The sequence below is a fragment of the Myxocyprinus asiaticus genome, chromosome 40 (assembly GCF_019703515.2).
Source record: "Myxocyprinus asiaticus isolate MX2 ecotype Aquarium Trade chromosome 40, UBuf_Myxa_2, whole genome shotgun sequence".
In the NCBI taxonomy this organism is placed as follows: Eukaryota; Metazoa; Chordata; class Actinopteri; order Cypriniformes; family Catostomidae; genus Myxocyprinus; species Myxocyprinus asiaticus.
In genome coordinates this window covers 17021486-17034299 of record NC_059383.1, presented here as the reverse complement: position 1 = coordinate 17034299, position 12814 = coordinate 17021486, and the positions used below count along the sequence as shown (strand labels likewise).

The window sequence follows — 12814 nt, the reverse complement described above, 5'->3', positions numbered from 1 at the left end:
ATAGGTCTCATTAATTTAATGATTAATGAGTTTGTGTGCCAATGAAAAGTTATTGTTTTTTGCAGAATGGCAGCATGTAGTGAATTTAAAATGTGCTGACACTCTCTTGCAGTTAACAACATTTGCTGGATTTACTGTCTCGCCATAAGCTCCAGGGACACACATTAAACTCCAATGCAAGAGTGTCTGCTCAAAGCAGATAAATAAATATGCAGGTCATCCAGATTGGTTTAATCCAAATAGCAAAACTTTTATGTAATTGGTTCCAGGCTTTTTTATGGAAACAATTTAATGTTCAGACTGACATGCATAACATTACCCACACTGGAAAGTGTAACCACTGGAAAGCTGACCACTCTGCACTTTTCATCTCTGATCAACGGTGGTTTGTCAATTTGCCCATATGAGACAAACCACACTGCCACTTTGTTTCTCCCACCCTCTCATTCATTCTGGGTTAAAAGAAAATATATTTTTCATACTGTATCACCATTTAAAATGAAGATCCCATTCACTCACAGTACATTAGCAAAGGTTTCTACATGCTGTTGAATAGGGTTCTCCCAGAGACTTGCTTTGATTCCCTGCTGCATGCTGGATAATAATTTTTCCCCTTCATGTCACTGTGATTAGTTTTGACATCTTGCCTAATTGAAATGATGCTGCCATTAACACCTCTGTGAAGGATAGGATGTTCTAATTAACCGCCTTACATTGAGGACATGTCATTTTCTCTGCCAGACTGTCTATCTGATATTCCATTCAGCTCTACTGTAGTAATTCTCTAAGGCAGGCACAAAACAGGCTATGTCCTTTTAGTTCACAGCCAGGATATCAGATTGACCTCTCTCTTCCTCTTTTCCTCTATCCCCTCCCCTTTCCCCCCAGGGGCCTGAGGCCTGGACGGCACTCAGAAGAGGACGATATTGTGCCAGAACTTGCCAGGAGCATCCACCCCCGAGAGCGACCTGACTGGGAGGAAACGATCAGTGCGATGGTGATTAGCTCACAGTCTCACACGAGTTCAGTGTCTGCCGCCCACACCCTTCATTTAGAATACCAGTAGTAAAGAGAGCAGATAGCACATTCTCTCTGAAGCTGTGAAAATTAAAGATTGACTGCTTGCTGTCCGATAGAGGCTCAGGCAATATCGCATTCAAAATCTCACAAGGGTAATATTGTACTTTTGATTTATGATGTAATTGCACTTTAATGCCTTGTTTCTTTTACTTGACAAGACCTGTATTGGTGCAATAGACCTGGATGTATTATTATCTGTACATGTAAACTATGTGTTATCAAAATGCCTCCAGACAATATATTAATAAATAGATGACCTCATTCATTTCCACTAAAGCACTTCACCATCCATGACATCTTTCATTCTCCAACCTGTGTTCAATGTTAAATTAGTTAAATTTATGATTATTTGACCAGCACTGACATGCTTGCATTCAGTGGTGCTGATAAAAAACCTGTCTCCATGGCAACCTGACTGTTCGCTGATGTTATTTTGAGCACAAATGGATTAGCGGGGGAATATCAAGGGAATCACCATATATCAGCTTACTCATATAGCAAATTAATTTAATGCTCTTCGGCTTGGTTTTTCAACATTGTGTACCAGGGTATTTATTTAACTCGTTAATGTACGGTTGCTGTCATCTCTTCACCGGCGTGACCTAGTTTTAGTGCCATTTATAGTGAAGTGAGACTGTGATGATCAATAGACTGTGTGTTACACATAATGAAATGGAACCAAGTCTGGACTGGACTCTGTTGGGTTTTCATGTTGTACACTAACAGAAATGCTCTGTTTGGAGCATGGCTCATTTGAGCGCTGCATGGTTAGGAGACATTTAATAAGCCCTTGTCTGGCAGCTAAGAACCACACTTTCAAAGCAGGATTCATATTTCATGGGCATTTTTGAATCACTGGTGCATTTTGGTTGGCCTTGTCAGATAATTGTGTGTGTCTTTCACTTGGCAGAGCGTTGAAGTGACCGATAACAGAGTTTTATAAAGCATACCAGCCATCAAAGGTTTATTTTCCGTTTCATTTGGGGAATGCAGGGCACACTTTTAACCATAGTAAAAAAGCAGTCAGGGTCTCTGGGTTTTCTTTGCCTTGACTGTATATTCATTTAACCTGTCTTGGCCCTGTCGTAGCTCATTCCATTACTCAGATGGTCTATTTTATGGAGGCTGATGCTGCTAAAATATGTTCTCATTGCATTGTGTCCTGCACTTTAAAGGGTGGTTCTGAGAGATCTGTCTCTCTGTAGCTATTATTTGCACAGAAAAAAAAATCTTGTGTTGAGGAAGGAGGGGAATGTTCAGTTAGGTTATTTTATAATGTTCCATTAAAGCTTAAATGTAATGTTTGTATGCAGCATCATTTTGGCCAAGCTCTTGCCTGTATTAGATGTAGAATTTGTAATAGAAATTCATATAAAAAGGCATGAAACTCATTTTGAATAGTTGCTGCAAAAACCTGCTAGCAAAAGTATAAAATATCTGCAAACTTGTAGTTTGTGCCACATCTGTCTTGGTGTGAACAACTGTGCCATAACTGAGTTGTTTGGTTGGTAAGGGCTGTAGGAATGTGTTTAGGGACATTGATTGCCGTGCTAAAAGTATGTATTGATAAGCGGTGTCTTTGTTTCAGGCGCGGAGTGCTGATGTTCCAGAGCTGATCGCTGAGCCTCTCATGCACTCCTGTTGCAACACTGCCAGCACGAAGGTGAAAAACGTCAAAAAGTAAGTGTCAAACATCAGAGTCTCTCAAAAGCTTATTGATCTGCAAAATGTGTGTCTATTTGGCTAGCGTTATTACATACAACACTCAGTAGCCCTTTCTCTCTAGCACACACACAAACTTGTCTTAGAAAGAGGTACTCTGCACCATAGCTGAATATTTAACTAATTTTCCTGTAATGTTTGCAGGCTCTCGTTCACCAAGGGCCACTTCCCAAAGTTAGCCGAATGTGCCCACTTCCACTATGAAAACGTTGACTTTGGAACAATACAGGTAAGAGCAACAGTGAACCTTCTGTACTGTATCTACCAGTGAACAGACTTGGAAGCTGGTGGAGATTCATTCTTGATGTGCATGCATGTTTGTGTGCAATGAAATGTCAAGAGTGTGCGTGCAGATAGCAGTAAGACTACTACAGATGGAAGAAGAGCTCCACTGTGTCTCTAATGCAATGCTCCATGGGACTGGAAAGTGAGAATCAATATGATTAAACCCATTTAAGCCTTCGGGCAACTAAAGTTGGAGAGGCGTTTAATTCATGCTGCCGTTTTTGGATGTTGCACGCAGCAACTTAAGTAGCTGGTTGGCAAAACCCCTTTTCATCTCAGTCTTTCCATAAGATACTATAGGAGTTTGTAGAGAGATGTGCCAAGCTGTCATTAAAGTTCTTGTATATTAAATATCTTTAAATGACAAATGCAATTAAAATTGTAAATAAATGCACAGCATATTCATAGAAAAGTGCAAAGTGCAAATAATTCTAATACATGGTAAATTCTGGGCATTGATGGGTTACCATGCCTCTCAAACCAGCAACACTACTGTGACTATTTCCTATAGAGGTCTGCGTGGGACTGTTTTTTTTTTTTTTTTTGTATTCTGCACCTGAACGCTCAAGCTGCATTTTACTCCATGTTCACCTGCTCTCTTCCTGAAGTGATTTTCCTGCTGACTGCTCCCGTACCTGCAACCCCACATTTGTTTTTCACATAGGGCAAAAGCCATACAATAGACAACAAGTGTACACAAAGAATGTTTTATTTTTCTGTTATTGCTATTATTATGACGCGTGACATGATGCCCATCTGACTTGCCTGAGGTCTTAACACTAAATTGACCATTTTCTAGTCCGAGTGTCACGGTTCTGGTGAGTTTGTCGGTCTGTTCTGTTTGTTTTGTTATTTCTCTCCCTCATGTGTCTCTGGCGCTGTGGGCTTGCGTGGTCAGTGTTTCCATGGCAACACTGATTGTTCCCATGGGAACGCTGATCACACAACTAATTAGCATGCTAGCAGCACCTGTCTCTCCACTAATTCACTGCCCATTTAAGCCCTTTGTCGTGTCATGTTCTTTGCTAGATTGTTGTTTGGTGCTTTAGTAATTCACCTTGCTCTCTCTGCCTGGTTAGCCCTGTCTTGTGTATCTGTTTTGGTTGCCCATCTCTGCCTGCCTGTCGGGAGTGTGGTTGCCTTCCAGTTTGCTGTACACCTGTTCTCTTCGTCACATCTCTTCAAGGGAGGATTCCTCAGGAATCTGCTTCTGACTACCACAACGCAAACACTCGCCTACGAACACACTCTTCACAAAGAATTCCTTACGGATCTGCTCATTGCGCGGTCGGCGCGCACTCATCGACAAACACACCCATCACCTTCTACTGCAGTCGGTGCCGGGATCTCCACACTTCACCTGGATCTGCTGAAGTTATAATTTATTGTTAATAAAACCTTGGAAATGTTCCTCTGCTCTTGGGTCTCTTTTGTCTCACTTTTGTGACATTGAGTTTCATCTTCTTTGATGTCACGCTCTGCCATTCTTCTAAAGTCCTGTTGACTACCTGCATAGCCTGCTCTAAATATTGGATCATTTAATGCATGTGCTGTGTGCACATTTTGTTTACTTTGTAAAGAAAATAAAAATTATTATTTTTATTAAATTTTTCTTTCACCCCATTTCTCCCCAATTTGGAATGCACAATTCCCAATGCGCTCTAAGTCCTTGTGGTGGCGTAGTGACTCAATCCGGGTGGCGGAGGACGAATCTCAGTTGCCTCCACGTCTGAGACCGTCAATCCCGCATCTTATTACATGGCTTGCTGAGCGTGATACCGCGGAGACGTAGTGCGTGTGGAGGCCCACGCTATTCTCAGCAGAATCCACGCACAATTCACCCTACGCCCCACCGAGAGCGAGAACCACACATTATAGCGACCACGAGGAGGTTACCACATGTGACTCTACCCTCCCTAGCAACAGGGCCAATTTGGTTGCTTAGGAGACCTGGCTGGAGTTACTCAGCACGCCCTGGATTCGCAACTCCAGGGGTGGTAGTCAGCGTGCATTAATTAATTAATTATAATTTTAAAAAAAAGATATCCACATCTGATTTTTCAGGCTATTCTTTGACCGCCCACTCCTGCACACAACATATTGGAAGTACCGTCCGCTACCGCCTTCAACTCAGAAATTTAATCCTGCACCGCAAGAAATCCAATCAGGTCCTGCGGGAGTTCTGCGGGAATGCAGACCTCTAATTTCATCATCTGCTACTACATATGTGATCTCTCCAACAACCCACAACTGATTCAAGAATCTGGGTGTCCTATGGATACGAATCTCAATCACAATCTGTGTGGCAAGCCTCATATGAGATCTAAGGTGCTCATATACTTGTGCATATACTTTTGAAGTGGGAAAGAAAACGTATCTGTGCTAATGACAAGACCATTCGATTTTGGCTTCCTCAGAATTTATTTTCAGACCTGCTGTTTCTTTTCAAAATTTTTAAATGTAGTGGGGCTCAGTGAAAGCCTAAAAGGATCGCTGAGAGCACTGAATAGCGCCTTGTTGTGCAAGGACAGAATGTGGATTGGTGCAACAGTGTCGGAGATCTCGATGCTATATAATGTATATAATATAATGGGTATAATGTAGTGCTCACAGAATGAGAAAATAAGATTGGCATGGAACAGAGGGCCAGCCTGGTCTGAAGAATAGTCTGAATTGCCCTGGGAAAGCCTAAAATATAAGACAGCTATTTTACATGCACATGTGTTGCTGTGATCTTGCAGCATCTGCATTACTGAGCTCCCTTGTTTTTTGTTTTTGGAATAGTATTTATCAAGCATTATGTTGAAACAATTATGAAGATACGCAGGCTGTAGCCCCACTGGTGTCCAGTAGAGGGCAGCAGCTCCTTGGATTTACCAATAGGCAAAACATGCGCAGAAGAACATTTGATAATTCTCTTAACTCTCCTACATAATCATGGTTTATGCACAAAACACAACTAAAGCTTGAGACATCCCTTGCAAACCTAGAATAAATGAGCTTGCGGTTGTGCTGTACCAGTTCTTGGCACAGATACATTTGCTGTGTTCATACAAAAGCCTTACATGTTGTCCTTCTGTTGGTGATTTATGAGTGGTTTGTAATTACAGGCAGATGACTAACTGAAATTCCCTAAAGAGCTACACAGTGATTGGGTTTCTCAGGGCTCTGAAACAGTTCCAGAGAAACAGTGTTGTCCACAGCCCTTTCACTGAGATTCGGAATAGTTCACCCAAAACTCACCCTCCTATTATCCCAAACCCATATGATTTTCTTTTTTCCGTGGAACACAAAAGGAGATGTTAGGCAAAATGTACCAGTGTTAAAGCTGTTGCAGATAGAGGGCCTATATTAATGTGTATCTTTCAGGGAAGTATTTATTTCCCCCATTGCAAAACGTTTAGCAATAATCGCTGCATGGCTCACGTGGCATTGACCCCTTTGCCTTTAGTTTCAGTCATTGATTTTATTGCAGTTTACTCTGATGTACAGGGTCAGACAATAATGCTTTTAACAAAACATGGTTTAGATTTTACGAAATAGATTTGTACCTTGCACAGATATCTTCTCAGATTGACTGAGAGATTATTTTGCACACAATTGCAAATTGCAGTTGAAATTTCCAGACCTATGCAACTTTGCATTTGACATATTAATAGAGATGTTGGATATGATGGTCAATTGAATGTCAGTTTACTCTTTTGCACAATGCAGGACTTGTCTTGTGGATTGTTTCATGGCCATTGCTCAGCCCCGTACCACAGACGTGTGGTAACTGGCACTGTCTGTTCACCACAGCCAGCCGAAGACAACAGCGTTACTTAGATTCAATTACAGATATGTCTCAAGTTTGCTAGCCACAGAAAATGCATAAGGATACCCAGCACTGCTTGCCAATATGTGTGCAGCCCCCTGGACAGCACGTGTGTGTTGTACCAGTGTTCTGAGGCACATACCGGAGGAAATAGTTTCCATGGCCTGTTGATGAATGAGTAAGTGAGGGCAGTAGCCTTGTGTTTTTAGAGCATGTTTTGGTGGTGTTACTGTGCGACGTACTGTCCCTTCCCCCAAATTCTGCTCCAGGCTCATATAGCTACTCTACACTCTCTAGATATATGACCTCTCGACACACCGCTTCCATTGGGCCGGGTTTGTGCCAGGGAATGTGCTCTGCCAACCATTTCGTGGCCCTCTTTATGATGTATGCTTGCTTGTCTCAGATCTGTTCACCTGTAACTCTTTTTGAATATTAAATGGGTTATACAATTCTTAGGCATCTGAGCATTGAGGGGAGCCTTTTAGGGCTAAAAGACACCCCTGTTGGGTAAACTGGTAATCCTAGCTTAATGTGGTCAAGCTTCTCAACCCTTTTTTAGCTGTTTTGAAACATCATTAACCAGCTCAACCAGATTTCCACCAGTTTAAGGTGTTCAAGCTGGTCAACCAGTTCAAGCTGTGTTTTGAAACATTGTTAACCAGCTCAAACTGGGTCCCACCAATTTAAGGTCAAAAACACATGCACAAAACACAACTAAAGCCCAACGTTTACTTCAGTCAGACATGAACGCTGAGCATCTGCGTATATAGGACGCATGATGCAAATTTCTACATCAACAGACTGCTTGAGCACTGAATGCCTTTGCACATGCATAATGTGCATGTGCCTGGAATTATTTGCACTAATTAGTGGGTACACAAGGTGGCATCACTAACAGTTGAGCCTTTGCTGTCATGAAGAAGCGCTAGATTGAAATATACTTTGACAGGCTCGCGTTCGACTACGCTGAGAGTTCGGTCAAAACCGAAGTGTACTTTGGGCTTAAAGCTGGAGAAGTCCCTTACAGTTAGGCTAATCAACCAGTTCAAGGTGTATTTTGGGACATGGTTAACCAGCTCAACCACATTCCTACCAGCTTAAGGTGGTCAAGCTGATCAACCGGTTCAAGGTGTGTTTTGGGACATGGTTAAACAGCTCAACCAGGTTCAAGCTTAGCCAAGGTGGTCTACCAACCCCTAATCAGTTTGACCAAGATGGTCTAATAGCCTGACCTCAGCCCCACCCACTTTTATCCTACAGATGATCAACCACTTAAACCAGCTGAAACCAGCTAATGACCAGTTTTGACTAGCTAGAAACCATATAAAACCATCCACCATCAGAAGCTGGTTTTAGATGTATTTTGCTGCAAACACAAAAATGTTTTATTATTATTTGTATTTTAGCACTCACCCGGTATGATACATCAAACTTCATTTTTCAAGAGCGTGGCTCATCCTGTGATTTTCTCAGCTCTGTCTGAGTGCTTGAATTACCGTCCAAGGCCTGACTATAATCATTTGCTCTCTGTCTTGCAATCCATCTCCACATCTGTCTCTTCGTCTCTTAGTCATTTATATTGCCTGTAAAGAAGTCAAATGCTCTTAGCCCTCCATTGGTGCACATGACAAACCCACTAGGCAGACTGGAGCGAAGATCCAACCCACAGGTCAGACAGGCCAATATGGCCCCTGTCACAATTTCAGCCATCAGATTGACATGAGCGTTTGTTCATGCCCTCAGTGAGAATCTGAAGTCACGCAGCTAAAGAACATGTCCAGAGAGCCGAGATCAAATATTCTTATTAAATAAGGAGTTGGAGAGTAGTTGTGTTTGTAACTAGGACTCGAATAGACAGAATACTAAAACAAACCTGCTCACCCCTTCTCTTCCTTACTCCCTTCATTGCTCACACTTTCTCTCTTTGTTTTGCATTCCCACCACAGGCCAGGAAAGCTTGGAATCTGCTCCTGCTTTGGATTGGTCAGAGATTGATTTTTAGGGCCATTTTAATGTGTGGATCAGCACCATCTGGTGTTAATGGGCAAGCTTTAGGAAATAGCTTCTGCTCTGTTAACATTGCTATTCAGATTTATGAGGCAAGGGAAATATTTAGTTTAGTTCTGAGTCTTGATGACTGAGTATCTATATTTCTCTGTCATTTAGTGTTCCAGTATGAAGCTAATCTGTTCCAGAACTTCATTTCCACAGATGACTATGCCATCAGTTTTGGTCTACATTTTCATTCCATATTCTCCACGTTCTCATTCCAACTCCTTTTGTGTCTGAGGCACGTCACCCTGTCCTTAAGGGTTCGTTCACCCAAAAATTAACATTCTGTCCTCATTTACTCACCCTCATGTTGTTTCACAGCCCTCTACATAGCGGGTAAATCACTCGCATATGCAACCAAATTTCTTGCTATGCGACTAAAATATGAATTCTATTAGCCACTGGCGCGAGTAAAAATGCAGATTTTACTCGTCAGAGCTTCAGTTGTGTAGTGGCAAAGAAGAACTTGAACACCACGATCCTTTTACTGAATAAGAAGCCTTTGATTGTGAAGCTGGATTCAGCCACGTCTTTTCACAGTGTGTTGTGTGTCTCGTGAGTGTGCGCCCTGAAGGAAATGGACCTTATTTGGCTGCATTGGGTCGTGATTGCGCTGCCTCCATCACTTAGTTGAGCCTTGGAATGTCACTCACATTTTATGATAACAACTCTGACTTGATTAAACTTAAAGTGTTTTTCACAACATTCTCCATTTTAAAGCAAGCCTACAGACAAGTAACGCGCCTGTTGGACTTCTGTTAGAAGGTAAAATTGTTGCAAAACATGAGAGCATGTAGATTTGAATTTGAGAACATATACAATAAATATTTGTACAATCTAGTCAATACACATTATACAATTAAAAGTTTACTTTTTCTTCTTTCCGTATTTTGTATTCAAAGATGAGACCTAGGCACCCCATTTTCATTTCATGTCTCTTTTAATATCCTTTCTGTTATTTACAGTCAGATGGTGATCAAAAAGATAAACTGAAACATTATTTCTAATCATACTTTGCACAGATGAGGGAAAAACAACCGTGTGACTTCTCTCTCTTTAATGTGCACTGTGCTCATTCAACCGTAAAAACTTGCTTGCAGAGCTTATCTCTTAAAGAGACAGTACTAATTTAGCGCTTGTTATACATATCAATGTACACTCAAGGTAAATCGCACAAGTGCAGATAAAACATTCAACAAAATGTAGTAATGTAATAAGTGTAATAAATGTGTAAATACATGAATGTTTAGAGGCACAATTATACATTATGAAATATTTTAACTTCAGAAAACACTAAATATGAAATAATCTAACGAATACAAATCTTTAACAAATCTACACAAGGGTTTTTTCTTCTGCATAGTAGTTTTGATATAGTAGCACTTAAATTATTATTTGTATAATATAATGGTTAATTCTATTTTCATTTGTTTCCAGCCTTTTTTCCAACCTTTCAATTTGTATGAAATTTCAAACAGTGACAACAGCTTGTATCATTATTAAAAATGCAAATGCATGACATCATATAAATTGATAAAATGTGAAATTTGTACACAAGCTAAAATTTGATTAAAAGGATCATATGCGAAAATATGAAAATAAAATATCAATCTTGCATACTGTATTGCATGAAATCATATATATGAAAAATATACAGTTATGCTCAAAAGTTTGCATACCCTTGGAGAATTGGTAATATATGTACCATTTTTAAAGAAAACATGAGTGAGCAGGCAAAACACATTTCTTTTATTTCTTATGGGATTCATATTCAACTGTAGGTTATAACAGAATGGCACAATCATAAAACAAAACATGGCAACAAAGAAAAAAATGAAATGACCCCTGTTCAAAAGTCTTCATACCCTTAGTTCTTAATACTGTATATTGCCCAAATTAGCATCAATGACAGCGTGTAGTCTTTTGTAATAGTTGTCTACGAGGCCCCAAATTCTTGCAGGTGGTATAACTGCCCATTTGTTTTGGCAAAATGCCTCCAGGTCATGCAAAGTCTTTGGTCGTCTTGCATGAACTGCACATTTGAGATCTCCCCAGAGTGGTTCGATGACATTAAGGTTAGGAGACTGTGATGGCCACTCCAGAACCTTCAACTTTTTTCTGCTGTAACCACTGGAGGGTCAACTTGGCCTTGTGCTTAGGGTCATTGTCGTGCTGGAAAGTCCAAGAGCGTCCCATGCGCAGCTTTCGTGCAGAAGAATGCAAATTGTCTGCCAGTATTTTCTGATAACATGCTGCATTCATCTTGCCATCAATTTTCACAAGATTCTCCATGCCTTTAGGGCTCACACACCCCCAAAACATCAGTGAGCCAACACCATGCTTCACAGTGGGGATGGTATTCTTTTCACTATAGGCCTTGTTGACCCCTTTCCAAACATAACGCTTATGGTTGTGACCATAAAGCTCTATTTAGGTCTTGTCACTCCAAATTACAGTGTGCCAGAAGCTGTGAGGAGTTTTAAGGTGTTGTCGGGAATATTGTAACCAGGCTTTTTTGTGGCATTGGCGCAGTAAAGGCTTCTTTCTGGCAACTCGACCATGCAGCTCATTTTTGTTCAAGTATCGTCATATTGTGCTCCTTGAAGCAACCACACTGTCTTTTTCCAGAGCAGCCTGTATTTCTGCTGAGGTTACCTGTGGGTTTTTCCTTTGTATCCCGAACAATTCTTCTGGCAGTTGTGGCTGAAATCTTTCTTGGTCTACCTGACCTTGGCTTGGTATCAAGAGATCCCTGAATTTTCCACTTCTTAATAAGTGATTGAACAGTACTGACTGGCATTTACAAGGCTCTGGATATCTTTTTATATCCTTTTCCATCTTTATAAAGTTCCATGACCTTGTTACACAGGTCTTTTGACAGATCTTTTCTACTCCCCATGGCTCAGTATCTAGCCTGCTCAGTGCATCCACGTGAGAGCTAACAAATTAATTGACTATTTATTCACAGACACTAATTGCAATTTAAAAAGTCACAGGTGTGGGAAATTAACCTTTAATTGCCATTTAAACCTGTGTGTGTCACCTTGTGTGTCTGTAACTAGGCCAAACATTCAAAGGTATGTAAACTTTTGATCAGGGCTATTTGGGTGATTTCTGTAATCATTATGATTTAAAAAGGAGCCAAACAACTGTGATAATAAATGGCTTCATATGATTACTATAAATTCCTCCTAAACTTACTAAATACATTTTTTTTGCATGATCAGTCATATTTTCAAAATCAGTGCCAAAATTTCACAATTTCTGCCAGGGTATGCAAACTTTTGAGCACAACTGTATATGATTATAGATATTTTATATATGATGATGCCCCCCTCTCAGTTTTCTTAATATCTTTTTTGGTTTTCAGTTACATTACACTTTCATCTTGTCAAAGGTCTGGCAAGTAAAAACTAAAATTTACTAGCCAATTGCGATTAATTCTCCAACATATCCGTAGAGTGTTGTTTCAAATCTGTATGCCTTGGTGTTCTTCAAGGAACACAAAAGGATACGTTAGGCAGAACGTTAAGTCTCTGTCACCATTCACTTTCATTGTATGGAAAAAAAGATTTAACGGAAGTGAATGGTGTCTGATGTCAACATTGTGCGTAACATCTCCTTTTGTGTTCCACAGAGGGAAGAAAATCATATTTGTCTCGAGCAAAATGATTGCTTGCCTCATTGTGACATTTGATTTTTGGCAAGCTCTCCATCTTACATTATAGTGTATTATGACTTTTCATGCAAGCTGCTCTTTTTAATAGATTGTATGTAGAGTAAATGTAGTGTACAGTCTTGGCATGGCATCTCATGAGGCTTGCCCCCTCTCCATCAGAGCTTCATAGACTGCAGTTT

At 40.5% G+C, this 12814-nt stretch overlaps 1 protein-coding gene across 1 annotated transcript in view; it reads left to right on the top strand.

Annotated features, from left to right (window-relative positions):
• The window catches only part of LOC127430620 (rho GTPase-activating protein 32-like), a 130940-nt gene that overhangs the window by 60997 nt on the left and 57129 nt on the right, over window positions 1–12814 (top strand). Inside the window, exons 3-5 of the mRNA XM_051680511.1 lie at window positions 889–997; window positions 2669–2760; window positions 2947–3031. Of these exons, the coding sequence (XP_051536471.1) occupies window positions 889–997; window positions 2669–2760; window positions 2947–3031 (286 nt within the window). The remainder of the gene's footprint in view (window positions 1–888; window positions 998–2668; window positions 2761–2946; window positions 3032–12814) is intronic.